This window comes from Paramisgurnus dabryanus, chromosome 10, assembly GCF_030506205.2.
Source record: "Paramisgurnus dabryanus chromosome 10, PD_genome_1.1, whole genome shotgun sequence".
Lineage (NCBI taxonomy): Eukaryota > Metazoa > Chordata > Actinopteri > Cypriniformes > Cobitidae > Paramisgurnus > Paramisgurnus dabryanus.
In genome coordinates this window covers 7,825,100-7,849,106 of record NC_133346.1, presented here as the reverse complement: position 1 = coordinate 7,849,106, position 24,007 = coordinate 7,825,100, and the positions used below count along the sequence as shown (strand labels likewise).

General features: G+C 38.4%; 3 protein-coding genes across 7 annotated transcripts; 2 read left to right on the top strand and 1 right to left on the bottom strand.

Moving 5' to 3' along the window:
- Positions 1–212: 212 nt before the first annotated feature.
- rsf1b.1 (remodeling and spacing factor 1b, tandem duplicate 1) lies at positions 213–12,542 on the bottom strand. 3 transcript variants are annotated; one of them, XM_065260568.2, is made up of 16 exons: positions 12,191–12,440; positions 10,971–11,062; positions 10,672–10,764; positions 10,252–10,457; positions 9,954–10,102; positions 7,234–9,638; positions 6,747–7,022; positions 6,561–6,665; positions 6,396–6,475; positions 6,153–6,207; positions 5,414–5,529; positions 5,188–5,255; positions 4,886–5,096; positions 4,550–4,788; positions 3,457–3,633; positions 213–3,020 (listed from the first exon to the last, which is right to left on the bottom strand). In XM_065260568.2, the coding sequence occupies exons 1-16, from the start codon at positions 12,342–12,344 to the stop codon at positions 2,491–2,493; spliced, it is 4,956 nt and encodes a 1,651-aa protein (XP_065116640.1). In that variant the 5' UTR covers positions 12,345–12,440; the 3' UTR covers positions 213–2,490. The 3 variants fall into 3 exon arrangements, with proteins under 3 accessions (XP_065116640.1, XP_065116641.1, XP_065116642.1); XM_065260569.2 differs by having other exon boundaries at positions 7,234–9,635; XM_065260570.2 differs by lacking the exon at positions 213–3,020 and having other exon boundaries at positions 3,481–3,633; positions 4,492–4,788; positions 12,191–12,542.
- Positions 12,543–17,095: 4,553 nt separating this feature from the next.
- On the top strand, positions 17,096–19,734 carry ucp3 (uncoupling protein 3). 3 transcript variants are annotated; one of them, XM_065260571.1, is made up of 8 exons: positions 17,096–17,229; positions 17,485–17,620; positions 17,719–17,901; positions 18,107–18,314; positions 18,387–18,584; positions 18,671–18,772; positions 18,854–19,034; positions 19,137–19,734. In XM_065260571.1, exons 3-8 carry the CDS (start codon positions 17,776–17,778, stop codon positions 19,249–19,251), a joined length of 930 nt encoding a protein of 309 aa, XP_065116643.1. In that variant the 5' UTR covers positions 17,096–17,229; positions 17,485–17,620; positions 17,719–17,775; the 3' UTR covers positions 19,252–19,734. The 3 variants fall into 3 exon arrangements, with proteins under 3 accessions (XP_065116643.1, XP_065116645.1, XP_065116644.1); XM_065260572.2 differs by having other exon boundaries at positions 17,116–17,233; XM_065260573.2 differs by lacking the exon at positions 17,485–17,620 and having other exon boundaries at positions 17,113–17,229.
- Positions 19,735–21,009: 1,275 nt separating this feature from the next.
- On the top strand, positions 21,010–23,947 carry ucp2 (uncoupling protein 2). The gene is made up of 8 exons (XM_065260574.1): positions 21,010–21,161; positions 21,266–21,425; positions 22,106–22,316; positions 22,662–22,875; positions 22,971–23,165; positions 23,253–23,354; positions 23,430–23,610; positions 23,694–23,947. The coding sequence occupies exons 3-8, from the start codon at positions 22,191–22,193 to the stop codon at positions 23,791–23,793; spliced, it is 918 nt and encodes a 305-aa protein (XP_065116646.1). The 5' UTR covers positions 21,010–21,161; positions 21,266–21,425; positions 22,106–22,190; the 3' UTR covers positions 23,794–23,947.
- The last annotated feature ends 60 nt before the right edge of the window (positions 23,948–24,007 follow it).

The window sequence follows — 24,007 nt, the reverse complement described above, 5'->3', positions numbered from 1 at the left end:
TACCCTTTGACGTCAGTTCCGGTCATGAAAAATTTCCCCGCAAAGTTTTTTTCCTGTAAAATAGCCATCCTATAAATATTTTTTTTGCTTGGTTTTATATTTTTACCTCATGGAAAGTTAAACTTTCATGTTGCTTATTGTCTTTTAAGCACAACTCCTCTAAAAGTGTATTTTCTGTTGAAAATATTCCATCATTATTAAACAGGTTTCATTTAATTTTTTTTATTATGACAAATGTACAAGATCGTAAATTATATGAAAGAAATTACAATACAGTTAACAAAAACATCCAAAAGGGGAACAGACAAACACAAAAGACATTTCTAAAAGCTAAAACCAGATGGCATCTGTCCATTTGCTGTCAATCTACATCAGCCAAATATCTTAAAACACTGGGGCTGGAATCCTTTATTGAATGTCATCAGATTGTGAAATACAAATATATAGTATATGATGATAAAGGCTGGGCCACAGCTTCAAATCAATCTCTGTACCTTTGTTTTTTTATTACAAGCATTATTCAATACTGATGTTCAAAAACATATCAACACACTTTAGCTAAGTACTGTACCTAATGGTGCTCTTGAGCTTTAGCTATAAAGTCAGACTAAATTTCTGATCTTAATGTATTTAAAGTGGCACTAAATTTGTTAGAAATTTGTGACTTTGTTTTCTCTAACCTTGATTCCCCCAAAACTAGAACATAATGTGCATGCCAAGAATAAACATTATTTTACAAGACATTTTTACATAGCTTTTGCCGACCACAGACATCCAAACAGTTACACTTTCTTGGGGTTTGTATCAGATGTTGGTGTCCTGTGAGAACGGATCGTTCTTGGAAACGTTTTAGCAATCGGTGAAAAATGCGACGGTAAGACTAAAAACTTTTAAAGGAAAAAAAGACAACCAAATGTATCAATGAAAACAGTCAAGACATGCCCCAACTCACTTTGAACTGGTACAAACGTACCTACAAAAACAAATTATAAACAGCTGCAATCATAAAGGACTGCTATGTATAGTTTAAATGATTTAAAAATGCTTCTAATATGTTACAGCAGAAAACTACAGATATACACACAAGGATAATGCAAGATTATACCAAGTTTCTCGGATGTCGCAGCAGAGGGGCTGAAAACCTCCTGAAAGGGTCAGAAATCATTTTGTCACCAACAATAAACCTGTCATTAAAAATACACGATTCAGTAATGTCAATCAGATGACCATGAATCTCTTTCTGCGTATCTTGTAAGAAAAATGTATTGCTTTATAAGTGATGAAAAGAAACAATGCCAACACAATCAGTAAGTAAAAAACAAAGATTTCAATGGTTATATTTATATATTTATACAACGAAAATGGTTTAATATAGTGCATTAAACAGACACAAAAAGGACTGGTGGAAAAAGACAAATCGCTCTGAAGAAATATCTGCATGAGATGAACTTCACTTAACTTTGTAATGTGAGGAATCGCTCATCAAAATAAATATAGCACATCAGAGTGGTAAAAGTGGAAGTTTTGGCATTTAATGCGTTCACAAGCTGCCAGATTGAATAGTGTTTGAATCGAAATGAATCAAAATAACAAATCATCTATGTGAAAGAACTGAATTTAATGGGTTTTAGTAAGTCGCCATTAGAAAATAAGCAATGCACAAGAAACAATCCAATGTTCTTGCTCTAACGCTGGAAGCAGCCGTCTGACCAAGCAATAACTTTAGTTACAAATTACACCTTTAGTAATAATAAATAGTATAACAAAACAAAGCTTATAATGACATCACTTAATAAAAATCGTCTCCCACCAAAAGACACTACAAAATCGGTAGAAATTTGACATCCACTCCAATTAGATTATAAAGGATGAACGTTTAAAAACGGCCTCAGTTGGGAACTAAACGCTGAACGTATTTGTATTTTCATGGAAAATCTAGCAAACTTCACTAAAATGCAGCTCATTTTGCCTCGTGGCCCCTAAACGCTAACCCTGCCCACTTTCTGCTTCCAGCATACTAATCCCGCCTACTATAGGACCCGACTCCACCCACTTCCTCTTCTCTCTGAATGTGCAACTGACAGAAGTGGAATAAATCAAAACTCACATCGACTCCAAAAATAAAGTCTACGTCAGACATCAGATTTATTAATGAGCGTGGCTATGTGATTAGTGTAAAAAGAGGTTTTAGAGGTTGTTTCCAGAGAGAGTTTTGTCTGAGATGCATCCCAAAGATATCTCAGGGAAGTCTCTCAAAAGGAATTTCTCCTTTCTGCGATTTTTTGATCAATTAAATATGTACAGCTTTAATAATGTGCCGCTGATGGCCTCCGCCGTATTCTGTCCTGCTGGCACATTTAACAAGGATTGGTGACGGGATCCAAGAGGAAGTCAAGATCATACAATATGGATGATGCTGACCGTGGACAGCGTAAGATGAAAAAGAGAAAAATAAGATTTCGATGTTGAAATACGAAATGATTCACGGCCTTACAATTGTTCACTGTTGCAAACATAGTCTACGAGGTCTGTAACGCCCAAGAGGTCGTCTTCATCTTCATCTGGCTGGGCCATCTCCAGGCCGTTTGCTGCCATGGATACGGCTGATGGAGCATTGCTGTTTTTAGGCGGCACCCCTACCCCGGGTCGAGATATGAGACCCTCCAAACTTTTTATCGGGCTCTGTCCATTCGTGGATGGAAGCTCCACCAAGTTGTAGTCCAGTGGACTGGGCCCTTTGGAGACGGTCTCCTCTGTGTCCTTCTCCGGCGGGCTCTTCTTCACCTCCTCAACCTCGCTGTCACTGTCGTCTGAATCGATTCGGTTCACGCGCTTGCGCACAGGCCGCTCCTCTTCATCAGATTCGTCTGAATCGCCATCATCGTCGTCGTCTTCCGACTCCCTCCGCCGTTTAAGAGACAGACGTCTGCGTTGTTTTCTGGATTCTTCCTCGGATGAGTCTCCTCTTCTCTTCTTGGGCTTCCTCTCTTCTTCATCAGAGTCTCCAGACTTGAAACTAACTGCATGAACCAGATAAAAAAGCGAAAGCCGCATTTAATCAGAATCTGTTTTTTGGGTTGCTAATGTGTTCATAGTGTTTTGAGTGTACACACACACACATATATAAAATAGGTAAAAGTATACCTGTAATTTCAAATTGAATTATTAAATTGATCTAATAGATCCTATACTTAAAAGCACTCTTTTTCTTCCTTCTTGGGCAACCAACCAATCACAGTCTTCAAAAGATTTTGTCACACGTAGAAACGGGGTCAACCCCGCCTCCTCACTAAGATAAAAGTTTTTGTTCTTTTCCTTACTCAGAGTTGCTCTCAGATCAGTCCCGAATCGCTCTTAAGCTAAGACTCCTACGTAAAAGTTTTTAACCTAAATTAAGAGTTTTCTGAGAGGACTCTTAGCATCTTTAAGAATACGGGCCCTGATCTTTCAGCTTACCTTCGCTGTCAGAACTGGAAAGGTGTCTTCGCTTCTTTTTGTCTTTGTTGGTGCTGGCCTGTGAGCCATCAGAATCGGAGCTTTCACAGTAATTCACCTGCTGCTTACGGCTCCTGTGGGACCGGCGACAGCGGACATCCAGATCACTGTCACTGAATTCACTAGAGCCTTCTGTCGCTGCAGGAAAACACACACCATCAGGATACACAAAATAACACAAACCCTCCAAGAGAAATTAGTAGAGACATTAAACCACTAAGGGATACTACAGCCAAATATCAAAATGACCCCATGATTTACTCACCCTCAAGCAATCCGAGAAACATGTCCATCACCTTTCAAATGAACACATTTCGAGTTATTTTAGTAAATGTCCTTACTCTTCCAAGCTTTATAAAGATAGAGAACTGGGATCAGGGAACACCTTATGATTTTGAAGCCCCAAAAAGTGCATCCATCCTTCACAGAAATAATCCACACGGCTCCAATGGGTCAATAAAGGTCAATAATCAACTTTTTTTTAAAGAAAAATATCCATATTTCAAACTTTATAAACTATAATAACTAGGTAACGGCGCCATCTTGGACTCACAAGAGTTTTAGTTTTAGTGTAGTGAGCGTTAGTTGCCATGGATACGTTGCGCAGTGACTCTCGTGAATGGCGTGAGTCCTAGATGGCGCTGTTACTGGAAGCTAGTTATTATAGTAAATAAAGTTTAAAATATGGATGTTTTTCTTACAATATTGCATCAATTACCCGCAAAAGACCTTTAATAACCCCATGGAGCCGTGTGGATTACTTCTGTGAACGATGAATGCATTTTTTGGACTTCAAAGTCAGAAGTTGTTCCCCGGTCTTCTCCCATCATAAGCTGGGAAAAGCAAGGACCTTTACTAAAATAACTCCATATGTGCTCATCTGAAAGATAACGGACATGCGTATCTCGGATTGCTTGAGGGAGAGTACATCATGAGATCATTTTGATGTTTGGCTGGAGTATTGCTTTAATTCTTATCAAATATTTAAATACATACCGAGTTTGATTGCTATTCCTGCAAAATGCCATGACGTAAATGAGCGTGAAAATCTCACCCATCTCATCTTCTTCCTCCTCTTCGTCAGTTTCCAGCTCCTCATCATCAGAGTATCCTTTTGGTCTGCGTCTATTGCGTTGCGGTCTCGTTTTTCGACTCCGAATTGGCGACTGTCTGCATGAGGGTTTTATTCGCGGACTGCCGCAATCGCTCGCAAACTTGCTGTCTTCTGAAGATGGAGCATCGGCTTCGCTCTCCGCCTCATTATCGGTCACTGCAAACTCCTCCTCTTCAGAACTGCAGACCAATCAGAGAACAACACTCAATGTTTCTGGATCAAGCCTGTGACTTTCACGACAAATAAACCTTGGTTATCGTATTAATGTAACGTTACCTATCGCTGAGCCGGAACTCGTCCTCGCTCTCCTCCTCATCCACCGTGGTGTCGCTGTCCAGATCGTTGAGACGTCGTCGTTTCTTCCGCTTTTGGTTTGTGGGCGGTCGCCGTGGCCGTCCGTTCTCTTTCCCGTCCTCCTGCAGGATGGTGGACATGTCCTTCCCTCTGTGGCCTGTGATGTTTGCCATGTCCTTTCCCCGGCCGGTTCCTGTTTAAAAACACCCGGTTGAAGTGCATGTGTTTGAATGCATGAGGTGGGGACAGCAGAGCACAAGAGCTTAAAGGAAATGTTCTTCTACCTCCTCCCTCTGCCTCTTTGATGTCTTCCTCAATCGCCTCTTCGATTGCTTCATCAAATTCATCAAACCTGACCAAAATATCAGCATGATAAACAGGCTAGATAATATATACGCATGTGTGTATATACAAAAATAATGTATTATCTGGACTGTTATATTATAAAATTATGAATCAACAACAGAAGGGATTAAGATTGTGTAAACGTTGACGGCAAATGACCTGTACCTGTAGCTTATGTATTTTTTGGCCCTGGTTGACCTTCGTCCCCAACTTTTGCTCTTCTTCACCTCTTTTTTCTCCTCTTTCAAAGGCTCCACTTCTTTTTCTTCCTCTGCTTCCACCTTCAAAAAAAGCATATAAACAATGTATTTATAGGTGTCGATTATTTCTTTCTTTTCTTTTAAACGCCATACCAGCTTCTAAGGTTATATTCATGGCGAGAATAAAGTGTAGTTAAATAAAGGAAGACTAGAAAAGGTGTTTAAAATTTATTTCCTCTAGAAATCTTAAAACAATGTTTGAAATTACAAAAAGTTGAAATTAGGGCAGCAAAACAATTAATCACGACTAATCGTTTACAGAATTAAAGTTTTCGTTTACGTCTTATATGTGTGTGCACTGTGTATAATAATTATGTACATATAAATACACACATGCATGTATAATTTTAAGAAAAATAATATATTTATATATTAAGAAATAAAATAAAAAAATAAATAATATATATATATATATATATATATATATATATATATATATATATATATATATATATATATATATATATATATATATATATTATTTATTTACACACACATAATTACTATACACAGTACACACACACACACACACACACACACACACACACACTATGTAAATAAAAACTTCAATTAATCATTTTGCAGCCCTAAAGCATTTTAATATATAAAAATATACAAGTAATACTAGAATTGTAAGCACTTACGGTGGGTGTTATGATGTTCTCCAAGCTGATTCCAACATACACCAGCCGCTCTTTCCTGTAAATAAAAATCGAAATCATTGCATTTCGTTCACTCTTGAAATCTAAACACATTTTGTTTTGTAACCATTTGGCCTCAACAACTGATTTCACATTTACAAATGTGCATTTTCTTCAGACTGAACAGCTGAATTGTGGATAAAGTTGTATATAACTTTTTTCTGACTCCGTCTCATCTTTATTCACCTTCTTTCTGCACGTTCTTTCTTTTTTAAGGCGGCGTCTAGGTTCTGCAACTGTTCTTCAAGTCTGTCGCAAAGCTGCTTCTGCAAGACAAATAAACATCACCCGATTAACAATGAAACTGTTTTTGTGCATTTCTGCTAAACAAATGCAACTGCATTTACTCACATGCTGGCATGGGGGGCAGAACCATTCCCCATCTGGAATGATCATGAGCGGCGGTCGCAGACAGGCAGTATGATAGCCGCTGTCACAGGAATCACACAGGAGTATCTAAAGAAACAAAAATTGAAGATCAGTTGCCCCGCCAACTTGGGAGAGTAGGTCAAAGCGGTTTTTGGATGGCAGACGCACCAGTTCGGGTTGATTGGGAAGGCCACAATGTTTGCAGGGGTCATCGTTGGGTTCACCATCTTCTGATGAAGAGGTAGATGAGTCGGAGCTGCGACGCTCTCTGTGTCTGTTCCTCCTCTTTCTGGTCTTCTCCACCTTGAAATCTTCATCGCTGTCATCATCCTCCTCCTCCGTTTCCTCATCGCTTTCACTCTCCTCTTCAGTGAAATCGTCGTCTGAACCTTTCTTTTTGCGCCTTGTACGAGACCATCGTGTCCGCTTTCGGCGCCTCCCGCCCTGATGGGTTACATACAATTTGGTTTAAATTCAACTACGCAATATAAACCTAAAAACTATAGTTTGGAACTTTTTTAATGACCAGTGCCATAAGACAAACCACCTAAATATATATATGTTGCACTACCACTTTTTTCCAAACTAGTATGCCTGGTTAAGTCCATGTCGATAATCATAACATGCGAAATATCAGTGTACAAAAGCAATGTACCTTAGGTTTTGTTTGGCCATCAGGTTCAGTCTTCCTGGGTTTCTTCTGTACAGGCTCTTCTTCCTCCCTTTCCTCGTTTTCTTCCTTATCCTTTTCTGATGGCGAAGTCGCCTGCTTCCGCTCCGCCCTCCTCTCCTGGATCTCCACTTGCTTAGCAGTGGGTCTGCAGATTCTGGGAGACCTTCTCAAGCATCTGCCGTCGGTCGTCTCTGACTCTGAATCCCCCCTCGCCTCCTCTCTCTGGAGTTCAGCTTTCCGTCTGTGAGCTGCGACCTTGATCTTTGAACGTTTTCCGTCCCGTGGCGCTTTTGAAGACACGCTGTAAGTTTCTTCTTTTTCCTCTCCTGCTTTAACCTCTTCCTGACCCTCCTGAGATTTGTTCGAAAGCCCCTCTGGACTTTTGTGGCTGGTTTCTGATTGAGCATCGCTTGTTTTCGATTCTTCTGGGGAAACTTTGGTTTTGTCCTGCTCGCGTTGTTTGTTTGGGACTGTTTCGTGATCTGAAGCAACATTAGATTCCTTTTTCTCCTTTGTTCTGGTTTCATCAGATTGAACCTCTTCAACTTTAGTGGTCTCCGAAACAACGTCCATTTGGTTATCCGTGCTCCTTTCTTTTGAATCTGCTCGCTTTTCATGCTCTCCACCTGAGGAAGGTTTGGATTCACTTTGTTTTTCATCCGTGCTCTTCAGATTTTCAACTGGAGATTTTTCAGAGCTGTTCGCAACTTTACCGGTAAGATCTTCTTCACCCTTGTCTTTCTTATTTGTTGCAGCTGTATCACATTTTTTCTTAGAAGGCACGGTCTCCGTGGATTGTAGGATGGCCGGCTTACTGGTCGAATCACAAACAGATGAATTTTCAAGCTCACCAGATGCCAACTTTGGGGAGGCAGACTGCTCACAAGCTTTGTCTTGAGGGCCATTCGTGTTTTCAGAATGTTTGGAGGAAGCGGACACAATTTCTGCAATAGTTGAGAGCTTGTCTTCTTCAGACACATGCTGTTTTTCAGAGTTTGAGACAATTGCGGCTGTTTCTGATTTGGTGCATACAGATACAGATTTTTTTTCTGTGGTGCTGTGCTGAGGTTTTGTTTCTTCTGTTCTGCAGCTCGTATGACGCTCTTCAAGATTTGAGATATTTTCTGACTTTTCTGCAGGGGATTTTGGTTTGATTGTTTCATGGGAAGAGGATTCATCTGCTTTACAGGGCTGGGTCTTTTCTGTCTCCATTGCAGCAGTCTCTTTGGACACAGTTGTTGTTGTTGTCCGTTGTAACTGATCTTGTTTCTCATGGTCTGTTTTGGAGTCATCTGTGTCTTTGGATGGTTTTTGACCTTCTTGTATTTCTTTCTTGGTCTCTTCTCGAGGGAGATCCTTCTTGGGCTCTTCTTGTAGGAGATCTTTCTTTACCATTTCTTCTGGTATGTCTTTGTTCGACACTTCGTTTGGTGGATGCTTTATTGATTCTTCTTCTTGTAAACCTTTCTGAGACTCCTCTTTCGGTAGATCTTTCGTTTTCTGGTCCTTTGCAGCATCCATATCAACCACACTTTCACTCTTGGGCTTGTTTTTATTTTCAGTTATGACTTTAACACCATGCGCCTTTTCTGACTGCTCATTGACGGCTGGTGACTTCTGTTCTACAGGGACCTTTTCTGGTGGTTGACAAGGTTCCGATTTCTCCTTGTTTCCCTCTATGACACTAGCAGAGGGTTTATCCACTTCCATCTGTTCTTCAGCACACGATCTGGTTTCACTGGTGTCCATCTTTTCCTCTGTCAAATCTTTCTCGTTCTCCTTTTTAGATTCCTCAGACACACAAGGTACATTTTCTGAATGCTTCTCCATTGTGTCTTTTTGAAGACTTTTGGACTCTTTTTGCGCTTCGTTCTCTTTTTGTTCAGAATGGGGAACATGGCCGTTGATCTTATCACCACTGGATCCATTTTCATCATAAGACTTCTGCGATTCTTTTGCAGGGGCGACAGGTGCTTTTTTCAAAGTAGTGGCACCACCCACACTGCTATAGTCAAAATTTTCACTTAGTTTCATCTCTCGCTTTTTCAAAGGTATTTTCGCTTGATGGTCATTTTTAAGGGCTCTCTGAGTGTCTTCTGCAGTCTTTCTCTTTATCTCCTCCATCTGTTCTGCATTCTGCGTAGGTGTTGATGAGTCTTTGACTTTTGTCTCTTCATCCTGTGGTTCTTCTTTGATTGGTCCAGCAATGACGGCAGTGCCGTTCGGCGTCTCTGAAGGTTTCTGCAGCTCTTCCTTCGCATTTTCTGACGATGCTTCAACAGCTTCAGTGACCTCTTGCTTTACATGTTCTTTCTCCAAGATGTTTTCCTTATTTTCAGATGGATCAGGACATGCTGTGTCTTTTGACTTTTCATCTTTAATCTCTGCTAGAAACAAAAACCACACTTGAATCGAAATGTGAAGTGGTCGAGATTCAGGTTCCAGTTTATTTCAAATTTTGGTTAATACAAACATATTTGGCCATTACACAAAATCATACAAATTTATTTTATTTTACAAAGTAGAACTAACATCATGGAAATAAAACGAAATTAAACGTAAATAAAAATTATGAAAGAGATCGCTTTTAAAGTTGGGGATCAGGTGTAAATGCACAGAAAACAGGATGCTTCACTCCACTTAGGACATATGTTTAATTTTGTTAGCTTAAATTTTATTTTTTGCAGATTTATCTGCCATACCTTCACATCCCTCCTCCTTTTTGTTCTCCTCATCATCTGGGCTCGGACTTTTATTGGATGACCCCTCCTCCTGATCCTTCTTTACCAAAAGCGCTGGATCAATATGTGTCTTCAGTAGCCCAACAATCTGAGCTAGGTCATCTCTATTTCTGCATTAAAAAGAAAAAATAAAGATTTGTTGTTGTTTTAGAAAAACATTTGCCTATATCTATTATTTATCTGGTATCACCATTTTTTGGCAAATTAGGATAAAACTATGTCCCATCGTTTCACTCCAGATAGATGAAGGAATCCTCACCTTACTATACACTTCCAGGAGGAACCATCCAGATCATCTTGTTCTTCCACATAGATCCTTACATTGTGGTCTTGGTCCAGTTGAAACCAGTACATGAGGCCGTCTTTGTCTTTGCCGATGGGCTGAAGACGCATTTTATCAGGGTCTTCTTCGTTGATGGCATTCTTAAACTTCACGTTGTCATCAAACTGACATTCACACAAGTACTGTTGAGAAAAAAAGGTATATTAATAAACATAAAAAAACACTTTTCATCATAAACTTTACAAATGCATCAATTCAGCTGTGTGCAATTTAATGAAATTTTGACTCGAAGTTATGCTTGACATGCAATGCAATTTAGTGTTGTGTGAGTGACATCAACATATTTTAATATAGGTAAGCAAACAATGGTGCAATGCATTTTTCCACCCATCTTACCTTTAGTATGCCCGTCTTACATTCGACAGTCATCTCTCGATAACCTTTCTTTTCCAGCTCCCACGCCCATGTGGTGTTAAAATCCTGACAGACCTACAGCACAAAGCAGGACCATCAAAACTTAAACAACTAACTTTTACACACTCATGATACCAATATTGACATTGGACTTCACATTGTTGATCCCTGAGGTCTTTTACATATTTATTCACATTTAAATAGCCAATAACTCAGTCATGTATATAAGTTGTGTATATGTCCGAGGTTTGACAAAAGTCCGGTTCATATGACTGACTCACCTTAATGAGATACTTCTCCCATCTGTCTGCTGATACAGATTTGCCAATTTTCCTCAGTAACTTCACGTGAAGGTCCACAAGGAGCTTAGGGACTGTGGAAAATGTATCGAGAGTAAATTAAAGCACAATTATTATATAAAAAATTTTATACAAGTTTGTTTTCATAGCATTCATGTTTTCAGGCACACACATTAGGTTAAGTGCACCTGTAGCACAACTGGTAAAGCATTGGGTTAGCAGCGCAAAGTCATGGATTTGAATCTGAGGGAAGACACATACTAATGAAACATATAGCTTGAATGCACTGTAAGTCACTTTGTACATTATAGGTCACTATTACCGAACATTTAGGGTCAGTTTCCCAGACAGGTTTTAGATTAATCCAGGACAAGGTCTTAGTTAAATTAGGACATTTAAGTAGTCTGTACAAACAAACCTTACAAAAGGCACTGTTATATGTTAACATATGCCAGTGCAAGTTGTTTTTAAATTAAGATTCATTTATTAATCTAATTTACAAATAAATACTACAGTATTTTTACACATGACAGTGACAGCATCAGCTCCTACAAACCATTACAATGGTAGCTGTAGTTTCTGCCAAAATACCACAACTTCACTACATTTACCACATTTAAACTGTAAGTAGCATAAAACATTTTACACAAAATTAAAAAGAAATATTGATAAGAGATTGTTTTCAGAAATGTCATGCGTATCTTTATTTCTCAACGAATATGTGCATAAATGTGCTTTAAAACAACAGTGTTTGTTTACTTCCACTAAAGTTTGACTATTGCATCTCATATTGTTATTTTTCCCTCCCAGCAGAGAGAGAGAGCAGGAAGTTTACACGTTCTGCGCATGCGCGTTGCCCACATCGCACCAATTCATGCCAAAAAATTATTTACGTAAAATAAGCACTCATATTTATTTCCTCGCGTAACACGCGTCATTATACGCGGACACGTTTGATTTTTCCGCTGCAAAAGGTCACTTATAAGGCCAAATGAAGTACCAGCGTGTCTCTCTGCGATGTGATGTACACATAAAGCAGAATAAGACGCAAAACACCGAAATCAAAGGCAGAAACGGTACGTTAAAGACACAAACGGCGACAATAACACCGACACTGGCCGCGGGAGCAGCAAGTGACGAGATAAAGCCGAGAGTAAATGCATCAAAAGCGGCTTGATAGCAACAATGGAGGAGCGGCTCACCCGTGCTGCTCTCCTGCAGACTGCGCTCGAGCGCCGGGAACGAAACCTCCGGTAAGTCCAGCAGAGGTCCATACCGCTCCAGAAACGAGCAGATCACGGCGAAGCTCGGGCACAAACCCGGGGAAGAACCGTCCGCTGCCTCCGAGGCAGACATTATTCCGAACCGAGCTGCTGGAGGACCACAACCTCCCCACAATGCACCGCGACTATGGCAGGCACATGGACCACAAACCCTTGCGGCAGAGACGGTAAACTGATGTAAACAAACTAGCAGTGCCCAAAGAAAGAAAGAATAAAGAAAGAAAGGACATAATATGCAATGAATTAAACCGTCTCTGAATATTAAAGGAAAATTTGACTTTGTCAGAGTAGAAACATGACTCTCCGGTTAACTAAAATAACTTTTAGTTTATTCGCTTGTTGCTTTGAAATATTGTACTGAATAATAAATACGTTGTGTAAATTAGCTCCTTAGCAATCTGAACTCACGTGCAATGTGTATGTGTACGTCATATGCAATGCATTCAACATCGCGCCATGCGGGTTATTAAATCCATGTATTATAGGTTACCAGCAGATGGCGATAGTCTCTCTCTCGCTCTCTCTCTTTATTACAACTAACCCTTACCTTAAATCTTTTTGATGCTAAACTTAATGTTTTAGTACCACATTAATATTAGCGACAATGTAGACATTTAAATGTATTAATGTAGCAGACACTTTTATCTTTTTTATTGTAAACCCAGGCATTAAAAATAATAAAACACATCTACACAGGCTGCTTCACTAAAACTGCTAACAGTAGATTTCTATTTTGAAATGAGTGTAACATCATACTGTGCATTCATAAAGCTGATAAAGAGCTGGAGGTATTTAGTTAATTGTTAAAGGTCTATAAGACCTCCAGCTGTTACATTGAAGCTATTTATGTGTTCTGCATGAGGTGGTCCTTTCCCCTTCAATGAGGTTTTAATGATAAGGAGGGCTGAGAGTTTTCCAAACATCTGATTGGCTAATGCTGAATTCACTTTACAGGCATTGTTTGCTGTTTAGCACATGTTGCATAATACATAATTGAGCTTGTGGGTATGTCTATCCTTTATGTAACTAAAGCAGATTTACCATCTTTATAACAAGACATGTTAAGAGTCTGATAATAAGGCAGCATTTTCATTGGTCGAGATCGCAAGGCAGAATCACATATTTTGCTGAATCATGCTGGTAAATTTTAGGCTCTAGTAAGTTTCTTTTTTAAGGCACGATATCTGAAGTTTTAGCAAATGGCAATGTCTTTGTACACCGTTTCTAAATAAGACCGTAAGACCAAGACCACAATAAAATGATTACATGTAGTCTGTTTCAGCGTGATTTAATGTGAAAGCGCTTATTGAGGATCTGCCACCCCTGAATCATGTCTCAGTATAAAGAAAGGCGGGCATAAATAGCTAGAGTGCCACTTCTGTAGGAAAATATTTGGGGGCAGGCAGTCGGACAGCTGACAAAGCAATAGCAACCAGAATGAAGTGGCATGATGGAACGGGCATATTAATTTGGAATGTGAAGGGCAGATTAGTTAGGCTTACAGCTCTGGTTGCTAAAACATTGAAACATAAGGGACTTCTTGAGAAGACCACCAATGTAAGGTGACTCCATGATCAACCCTGTCACCAGTGTAAACAATATACAGTACTGTAAAGCACTGACTATAATGCCACCATTAGATTATTTGTCGTTGCAAGGGAATATATATATATATATATATATATATATATATATATATTTCTTATTTTCCTTATTTTCATAAATGTCAGTTTAGTCATTAATTGTTATCAAACACATTTGTCTTTCGTTGCAAAACCCTCTAAGTGCATGCAAGCTTTTTTGACAAAAACTCTACTTCCATGCACAAATCCATGCAAATGATGAAATGATAGAGGTGCTGTTTAGTGGCTTTTGCATCTGAGCTGTTCATATATATATATATATATATATATATATATATATATATATATATATATATATATATATATATATATATATATATATATATACATTGGCGTATCTACATTTTGGGGTAGTTTCCCGGACAGGGCTTATCCTAGTCCCAGACTAAAATGCATGTTTAAGCTGCCTTAATGTAAAAACATCTTGTACTGACACATCTTGACGTACATTAGTGTTATTGTTTTGTCTCAAGATGCACACCAGTAATGTGTTTTGTAAGGTATGTCTGTAAAATCTAATACAACCATGCTTAGTCCTGGATTAATATAAACCCTGAAACTGACCCACATTTCTTGAATTTTCTATTTGCATTTTAATAAAGTAAGCAGGAGTGTAAAACTTTGCCAAAATCAGTAAAGCTGTTGGTGGCCTAAGAGTTTTGCACAATGCTGTATACAATTATTTGTCATCTGAATTTTCTTAACATCTTAAACTAAATTTTAAAGATTTTGTTGATAGTTTAAACATCTTACATTCTTCTGCTCAGCTGTCACCTATTGGCCCCACTGAATGTCATTGTGTTACACAATGTGGTATTTTTAGAAGATTTATTTGGTAATAAAGAGGACACTTGAAATGCATTGAAATATTTATTGTTCTTTAAGGTGGATTTTCCAAATACTTGCTGTATCATACTGAATGTGATCATTTGTGTGTCCTCATACACTAAAATAGGCTATTCAGATGCCAAACCTTCAAATGCAAAACCATCTAATTGCGTCTATATGTTTTTTTGTATATAAGCATTTTTTTATCAGACTCTGATGAACTCTGTGATAAATATATATATTAGGGTGACCTACTGACCTTTCTGACAGTACAGGGAGATGTATTTATAGATGTACTTGTGCTTTTCAAGAGAAGTATTTATTTTAACTCACGCCAGGTCTCAGCAGCTTCTATGTATGGTAGACATTAATTCATGTCTGCGTCAATCGTGGATGTATCTAGTTTCAAAAAGGCGTGTGTCTGTCTGACAGTGGTTGTTTACCTCTTTCAAAAGCGAAAAGATCACAGGGTGCATTGAAGAAACTGGTTCTATCTGGATGCAGATAGCACAAGACATCAAGTTCACACACCAGTATGATAAATGGCATTATTTAGACACAAATCTTGACACTGCAATAAGAACAAATGTTAAGTATTATAACAATAGGATTAAACCCACAATTGCACCATTATGTTTTTATTCAAATACTAATGGAAACATACTCTAGTAGTTCATTGGTCCAGTGGATTAGTAGCTAAAACAGCAAAGGATGTACTTGTATATTTCTTTTTTCTTTTCAGCAAATCTATTTCCAACCCCAGCTTGCAGCAATGCAAGGGACATCACACCATTTATTGCAACATGATAATGGCACGGTGATGTAACTGACATTTGTGCTCAAGTCAAATGGTGGTGACCGATTTCTATATTTTTAAGTGTTCCTAAAACTCAGATTTACAATAAATCTTCTTTAATTTGTTTGTGATTTCTTTAGATTTTTTATTAAGATCCCATAACATTTTGCATAACAAGAGGACAAAAGTACAGCATGTCCCCTTTCACAGTCAGAGCCTCGTGTTGGTCTAAACGTGATCCAGTTTGATCTGGACTACTTTATAGTCTTGATTTACTGCAGATGCTTCACACTCATTGGTTGTCATGAGTGGTGTTTCCTGTACAGCATTATCCAATGTTTACAAGTTTGGGGAGGAGTATTTTGGCACATATTGTTTTCCTCTGATGTGATGTACCTTACATGATATTTTGAAGTGTTGGTCTAGTTCTGTAAGATCTGTCCAATAAAGAAAAACATCTATGGAAAAACATCATGTCTTACTTTCCAGCACTGTAAATCTGATCTGTTCTTTTAAAAAGCAGAAGTTATCAATAAGCGTCAGCAATAAAGGCAATAGGGACAAGCCCACTAGTTGATAGGATGAACATATAACCCCGGCACACTCCTCAACCAATCAGATCGTACTCTCATTATAGTGCAGATTCCCCCCTGGCTGTCAGCGTTCCAGAAATGTTTTGAGAAGTGGAGGAAAGGTGACACAGTGCTGGTACAACATATGACTGTGCACAAACATGTGTGTTTAGGAACATCTATTTTTAGTATAACAATTAATAAAGAAGTGAAATAAAGTCATTTTTTTCTACATAAACTTGTTCTATACATAATGTAAAGAACATCTGGTAAAATATAACTATGATATCTGTAATACTTACTGAGTAAGATCATGCCAAAGATTAAAATTAATGTAAAATTAAAATGTTATGCACCTATAATCTCATAATTGGATTATGAGACTTTAGCCACAGACAAAGTCTTGTAAAACAAGCAAATAAATAAACATTTGTAATACATGATATTAAATATTACTGTAATAAAAATATTCAGCACCCCTTAAAATATATAACATCTGTAACACCTTACAAAAAGGGCTGTATTCCCTAATATTAGTTTTAATGCCGATGATACATTTTAAAAAACCATTGTAACTGTTAACATTAGTTAATGCACAATAAACTAATATAAACAACTGTATAAGAATTAACTAACACTAACAATGATTAAAAAATTCTGGGTTATTTTTTTTTAAATTAACCCAGAAAATGATTACCTTTGACCCAGCAATGGGTTAAATCAACTAAGCATTTTGGGTTGAAACAACCCAGCATTGTTTAAAGTGTTCATTTAAGGTTAATGTTACCTAATGTATTTACAAATATTTACAACCTATTGCAAAGTGATCCCAAAATGTCCTTTTAACTAATATTAGTAGTAGTGACTACTAGTACCCTATCTAGTAAACAAGTGATCCGTGTCATCCGTCACAAAAGTTAAAATTAGAGCCATGTGTGATGAAAGGGAAAAAGCGAGACCGGCTTTAACTGGCATACACGGACACCTATAAATTCGGAGTTTGACAGACTGGTGGCATTAGTATCAGGAAACACACTTGCTGGATTAACCTATGAATGGGAATAATTCTTTCACTTTCCGTCAGTAGAATTTGGATTTACAATTTCATTATAACGCAAGGTTGGTAAGCAAGGCGTATTTTATTATATTTGCTCGATATTTTATGAGTATTATTTTTTGAATTATTACATTTTTAAGTATAATCAGTAATTTCAATTTAGTATTTTGATAAATGATGAGTTTCTTATTTAAACTTTATTTATAAGTTACAGCACCTTACTGGTCAAGTTAGAAAATACTAAGTTGAAATGCCAATTAGATTTTACTTAAAAATGGCAATTTTTTATTTGGTCCTAAATGCTGTTTTTTTTGTAGTTTGTGCTGCTGTAATGCTGCGTTGGGACACTAAGCCACAATATTTTATGGCCAAAAGTGTTAAGACATTTAGTACAGAAGACAAAAGAGTAATCCCTTTGGAAGAAACTTGATCGTGAATCAGCTGTCTGCTGAGGTAAATTAAAGCCTGGAAAATGTTTTGAATAAAAATCAACATGATTCGTTTGGTGAATCTTATCTATATCAGCCTGGTTCTCTTTTCTTTTCCAACAGGTTGCCACAGAAAACAACAGTGAAATCTTTTGCTGACATTTCTCTATTCAGTTAAACATGGTTGGCTTCAAACCCACCGACCTGCCACCAACCGCGGCTGTCAAGTTTTTTGGAGCTGGTACGGCAGCATGCTTTGCTGACCTGATAACATTTCCTCTGGACACAGCAAAAGTGAGGCTTCAGGTGAGCACTTCATGGAGAGGTCTAAATGATTCAATCAGTTCCTAGCAAGCAATTTTGTATCTAAAAGAAGCCTAATAGCCATCCAACCATGCACAGCCCAGACGGACGCCTAGTGTAACCATATCCCAAATATAAATAAAATAAAATAACTACTTTTCAGAAAAATACCTGCCATGGCTTTCAACAAAACATCATCTTATTTCAGATCCAGGGAGAGTCGAAAGCTGCATTAGGATCAGAGGTGGCAAAATACCGCGGTGTGTTTGGCACCATAACCACTATGGTGCGTACAGAGGGCGCAAGAAGCCTGTACAACGGGCTGGTTGCTGGACTGCAGCGACAGATGAGCTTTGCATCTGTTCGCATTGGGCTTTATGACTCAATGAAGCAGTTTTACACCAGAGGTTCTGAAAGTAAGTATCAGACTGCTCAGTAAAGAGATTGCACTGATGCTAACATTTCATTAATGGCTTTTTTATTCTCAGGTGCAGGTATTGTAACTCGCTTGATGGCTGGCTGTACCACTGGGGCAATGGCTGTAGCTTTTGCACAACCTACAGACGTTGTAAAAGTGCGTTTCCAAGCTCAAGTAAGGCAGGCGGACGGTGTAAAAAGATACAACGGCACTATGGATGCGTACCGGACTATTGCCCGCGATGAAGGTGTTCGTGGGCTTTGGAAGGGTGAGTTAGACTTTTGGGAATTTAGATTATATATTAAAGTTGGACTGATGGAAATTAATTAAAAAAACTTTTTAATTTTATTTTAGGGTGCATGCCAAACATCACAAGGAACGCAATCGTGAACTGCTCAGAGCTGGTGACTTATGACATCATCAAAGAGCTCATATTGAATTACCATCTTATGACAGGTAGGCTATGATGCTTATAGAGGTTGGTTTCTCTGCAAAACATATTGCTTGTACTTATTGTTTGTCATGTGCCCGCTTTAGATACCCTACCCTGCCACTTTACTGCTGCGTTTGGTGCCGGTTTCTGTACCACGATAGTGGCGTCTCCGGTAGATGTGGTGAAAACTCGTTTTATGAATTCGAGTGCAGGCCAATACAGCAGTGCACTTAACTGTGCGCTTACTATGATCACCAAAGAGGGACCAGCAGCTTTTTATAAGGGGTAAGAAAAGCATGCACTCAATTTTTGGTATTTACATATATCGGTGTACTTATTCTTACAAAGACTTATAACTGTGCCGTCTTCATCTTAATTTGCTAAAAGGTTTGTGCCATCCTTCCTTCGTCTCGGCTCTTGGAACATTGTGATGTTTGTGTCGTATGAACAAATCAAGAGATCTCTGACGAAATTGCAGCACTCATGGGAAGCACCGTTCTGAAAGGAATCGCAATTACCGATTTTGATTAAAGCAGGTGTGATAGTTCAGTTCAAGTCCTGAGAACAGAGGATTTCCTGGGTCGCCAGGTTAATTTTTATCTGTAAAAATGGCTGCAGTTGGTACATATCACTACTTTTAAGGCCAAAGGTCAAGTTACGAGACATATGGCGGGCCGGGTACAAACAAAATTTACTTTTTGTCGTAGTAGCTTCAGTGATTTAGGGCACTGAGGCATAGTGTTTACATCTCCTAGGATCAGCAGTGTTTGTCTTCATTGTTATAGTTTACATTGTAACATTTTTTGTATTACCGCACTTTGTATTCCTTATTTAGAAGTGACTTTAAGTTTTGGCCAAATGAATAAAAATGTAAATTTTTCCTGTTAAAACTATTTATGTATGTTTATGAATGTAAAGAACTGGGTCCATCGCTTGAATGTCTACACTACTGTAAATTAATAAATGTACATTCTTGACAAATAAACCTTGTCCGTTTCAGTTTCTATCATAAAAGCGACAGACACTCTAATTTGCATCGATTGTGGAAACAATTACATAATTTGCATATTATTTCCAAAAGTCATTTAATCAATGACATAATCAACAGGGAGTCTGACACTTAGGGAGAAAATGCTTGTGACTTGCAAGTAAATGCAATTTGAAATGCTAGTACTGTAGCTTTACACTGACTTAACAAAGGAGCAGGAGAGACAAACAAAGCCTTCGTTCGAACCAAGTTGTGAGTTTCAAAGCTCCAGGAGCAGAAAGAGGAGATGCATACGTGTCCAGTGAAACATAAGGCTCATTCATATATGCAAATTGTAAATGACAAAGAGCAGTTAATCTATAAATGTTTGCCTCTATAGACAAAAAAGACTATAGCCAGTAGTTGACTCTGTCTTTACAAGTGATGCGTTATTAAACCGCACCCAGAGGTAGAAAGGCATCAAGGTTCATTGGATGTTTGTTTAAAGCATGTTCCTATAGCGATACATTCATTTAAAAGCGTGTGTTATTGACTGGGTGGACAGAATTACAGCTATTTTGGGCTTCACACACACCTTCTGTAATTTAAGGTGCTGACTGATCTGATTGAGAAACTGTCAATATGAACACATAATACAGAGCAACAGTGTGCAGTGTATGGTTTGTGCATAATATATCTCAGGTAAACACAATTACTTTTTTTGCATTGGGGCTTTACATTGCCTAGTACAGTTCCACACGAACACACACAATAATCAATAGTTTATGGTACTTCTTTAGCCTAAATTCACAAATCTGCAGTGTTTACACAGATTTGTGAATTTAGGCTTAAGAAATACTATGTAAACTATTGATTCTTGTCTTATGTACTTGAGGAACATGTAAAATGAAGCAAAAAGATTAATAGAAAGCATGTAGATGCAGTTCTAGTTAGAACCAACCGCATGTGCATGTGTGAGCCAAAATGTTTAATAAAAAACATATGTGCAACCTGCATCACGATTCATAGTGACTCAGCGTTTCAGTTTGATATATATTTATGAATTAAAGACATTTAATTAAATAAAAAAACAAGGCTTCTTTTTATTTTATAATTTTGTAAACCTTTGAAATAATTTTTTAATCTAAAAATGTAGTTAATATAAGTTTTATATTTTTATATCTACTGTCAGACTTGATCAACATCAAAATGATTTCTAATTTAATAATCTAAATAACAAACAAAGAACGAAACACTCTGTTATGAACTTTATGAAACCGGTAAATTCCAGGAAGGCGCGTCACGTGACCAGCTCGATAAAAGCGCACCCGCATCGAGCACAGCTACACAAACACCTACGTTTCAGTGCGGCGTTTACCGGAAAAAGTGTTTTCTTCCAATTTAACGTTTTTATTCCAAGACAGTTTACCTTTTTCTCGTTTGAGGTAAGTACACGTTTTCATACCGCGTGTAGACGTTCCCACGTGCTTTTAAGTCTTTTATTTGAATATTGGGGAAAGATGCTCTAACATGTTTCTTTGTCTTTCAGACTTTGGATTATGTTCTTTGTTTGTACGTTTTCTACACGTTTCTCTATGGAAGAACATCACGACGAAATTCAAATTGAAAGTCGTTTTAACCAGAGAGACGCTTTCAGAGAATCCTGACCGGTCGGAGTTCCTCAAGTGAAATAGTGTTCATCCAAAACGGTTCGTAGTTTTATAAGTAGTTTAGTTTTTAAGTATATTTTCCCTATGATTTTCATTTTATTTTTAATATCTAACGTATAGTTAGTTTAAAACTCCGCGTCATCATGACATAATCTTCGTGTGAACGTGTATGCTTCCTTTGTGCGGTAGAAAGCCAACAAAGACAACCGGATGTTTAAATAACCGTGACGTCATCACTTTTGTTTGCGTTATCGAGAACACGATGTTCCTGTTTTCTGTCCGCCTATCTGTTAAGACAATTAACCTTATACCTACATTTAATAACCAGAGGCTTTGTTCCACTCCAGATGGTTTATATGCAATAAAAGTTACCAAAGTTTGTGGTGTACAATTATTACATGAATTAAATGTAAAATGTGTGTCCTTTTTTTCACGCTTAACTATATAAGTGCGACAATTGTCATATGTATATGAGTGATTTATAATTTTATGTACATTTGGTATAAAGACTTTATTTTATTAATTTTGTATTCATTTTCATTGATCAAAAATTTTTACAGGCCACAACAATATAATATTTAGTGTGAAAATTGTCCTATATAGCTTAAAATCATGATTTAGTATCAATTATATTATTTGCTGATTATCGACTAGCATATACCAGTATTGTGTTTTGACCCAAATACAAATAAAATGACAAAGTGAATCTGTTTTTCCAGATTTGGGTGGAGTTCATCTATCTTGTTCTTCATTGCTTTTCATCACCTCATCTTTACATTCCCGTAATTCCGTTTAAAACTAAACATGGTTGGATTCAGAGCTGGTGATGTGCCCCCTACAGCCACCGTCAAGTTTGTTGGTGCAGGGATGGCAGCCTGCATCGCAGATCTGGTCACATTTCCACTAGACACAGCAAAAGTTAGGCTTCAGGTGAGTTTCTGTTGCATGAAATTTGACTACTTGATTGGGTGACCCCCCCCTTCCTTTCCCCTGAACAGCTGAGCCAGCAGCTGCGTCCAAGATGACGAACGGATGCATGCGACCCGCTGGTTCAACTCCCGATAACCAAAACCATACTTTCATTTAAGGTGATGGTGTTAAGGTTGCACGCGTACTGACATCAGCTTTATCTATTTCTTTCCTCACGCTTGCCACGAAAGCAGGTTCAGGCCTTGGTGATTATCCTTGCAGACCCCGGATCGTTGTGGAGCCTTAAAAGATGAAGATGCCCTGTTTCTGTAAAGTTTCTTCTATCTACATTTTTATTTTGTACAGATTCAGGGTGAAGCCAAAGGTCCTGCCAACCCAGGGCATGGTCCGATGAAATACCGAGGAGTGTTCGGCACGATCAGCACCATGGTTCGTGTTGAGGGGCCACGCAGCCTCTACAACGGGCTGGTTGCAGGACTGCAGCGTCAGATGAGCTTTGCGTCTGTACGCATTGGCCTCTATGATTCTGTCAAGCAGTTCTACACCAAAGGTTCCGAACGTAAGTGCACTTCTTAGGACAAACTCTTTGTAATTTGGCTAAAGGGATGTGTGGAAACATTAACACGTGCAATGCGTTTATTGTTCTTCTAATAGATGTAGGGATTGGCAGTCGGCTACTGGCAGGTTGTACCACTGGAGCAATGGCAGTTGCTATGGCACAACCAACAGATGTGGTAAAGGTCCGATTTCAGGCCCAGAACGGCTCTGGTGCCAGTAAACGTTACCAAGGCACTATGGATGCATATCGGACCATTGCAAAGCAAGAGGGAATTCGTGGTCTGTGGAAAGGTGGGGAACTGCAAAAAATGTGATTTCTATTGTTAGCACACTTTAGTCCTGCTCTAAAATGTTATTGTCCCCCTCTTGATGCTTAAGGAACTGGACCAAACATCACCCGAAATGCCATTGTAAACTGCACGGAGCTGGTGACCTATGACCTCATCAAAGATTCACTTCTAAAGTCATCCCTGATGACTGGTAAGTTTATGTCGCAGCAGGCAATGCTACTGCAGTTGTAGACACACACTTGACACTTTTTTTTTTTTTTTACAGATGATCTTCCCTGCCATTTCACATCTGCTTTTGGAGCTGGTTTCTGCACCACTGTTATCGCTTCCCCTGTTGATGTTGTGAAGACAAGATACATGAACTCCGCCCAAGGCCAGTACAGCAGCGCCCTCAACTGTGCTGTTGCCATGTTGACTAAAGAAGGACCAAAGGCTTTTTACAAGGGGTAAGACTTCATATGATTCTGACTATAAATTACTTTCCTGTAATCTTTGGAGAATATGTGCTAAACATGTTTTTATCTTTCAGATTCATGCCATCATTTCTGCGGCTGGGCTCCTGGAATGTGGTTATGTTTGTCACCTATGAGCAGCTGAAACGTGCCCTGATGGCAGCTCGCCATAACTAGGTCACTCTTTAAGCAGCAAACACAGCTAGTTGAGCTTTGCTGGCCCATCTTTTTTTTTTTTTTGCTTGACTGTTTGACTTGTTTACACGTTTGCTAATTTTATTTGGCTTTTTATGCATGACTCAAATCTTTCAATAAAACTGAGTCTATTCTACCAGTGTCACTCTCTCTTTTTTAAAACTTAAGTTTAATGGAATAATTCATGACAACTGTG

Coding starts and splice junctions, on each gene's coding strand:
- ucp3 (XM_065260571.1), top strand. CDS start 17,776: ATGGTTGGCTTCAAACCCACCGACCTGCCACCAACCGCGGCTGTCAAG. Junction 17,902..18,106: donor CAGCAAAAGTGAGGCTTCAG/GTGAGCACTTCA, acceptor ATCTTATTTCAG/ATCCAGGGAGAGTCGAAAGC. Junction 18,773..18,853: donor GAATTACCATCTTATGACAG/GTAGGCTATGAT, acceptor TGCCCGCTTTAG/ATACCCTACCCTGCCACTTT.
- rsf1b.1 (XM_065260568.2), bottom strand. CDS start 12,344: ATGTCTGCCTCGGAGGCAGCGGACGGTTCTTCCCCGGGTTTGTGCCCG. Junction 6,476..6,560: donor TCTGCCCCCCATGCCAGCAT/GTGAGTAAATGC, acceptor TTTGTCTTGCAG/AAGCAGCTTTGCGACAGACT. Junction 3,634..4,549: donor GGAGGAAGAAGATGAGATGG/GTGAGATTTTCA, acceptor GTTTTCCTGCAG/CGACAGAAGGCTCTAGTGAA.
- ucp2 (XM_065260574.1), top strand. CDS start 22,191: ATGGTTGGATTCAGAGCTGGTGATGTGCCCCCTACAGCCACCGTCAAG. Junction 22,876..22,970: donor CTACACCAAAGGTTCCGAAC/GTAAGTGCACTT, acceptor TTCTTCTAATAG/ATGTAGGGATTGGCAGTCGG. Junction 23,355..23,429: donor AAAGTCATCCCTGATGACTG/GTAAGTTTATGT, acceptor TTTTTTTTACAG/ATGATCTTCCCTGCCATTTC.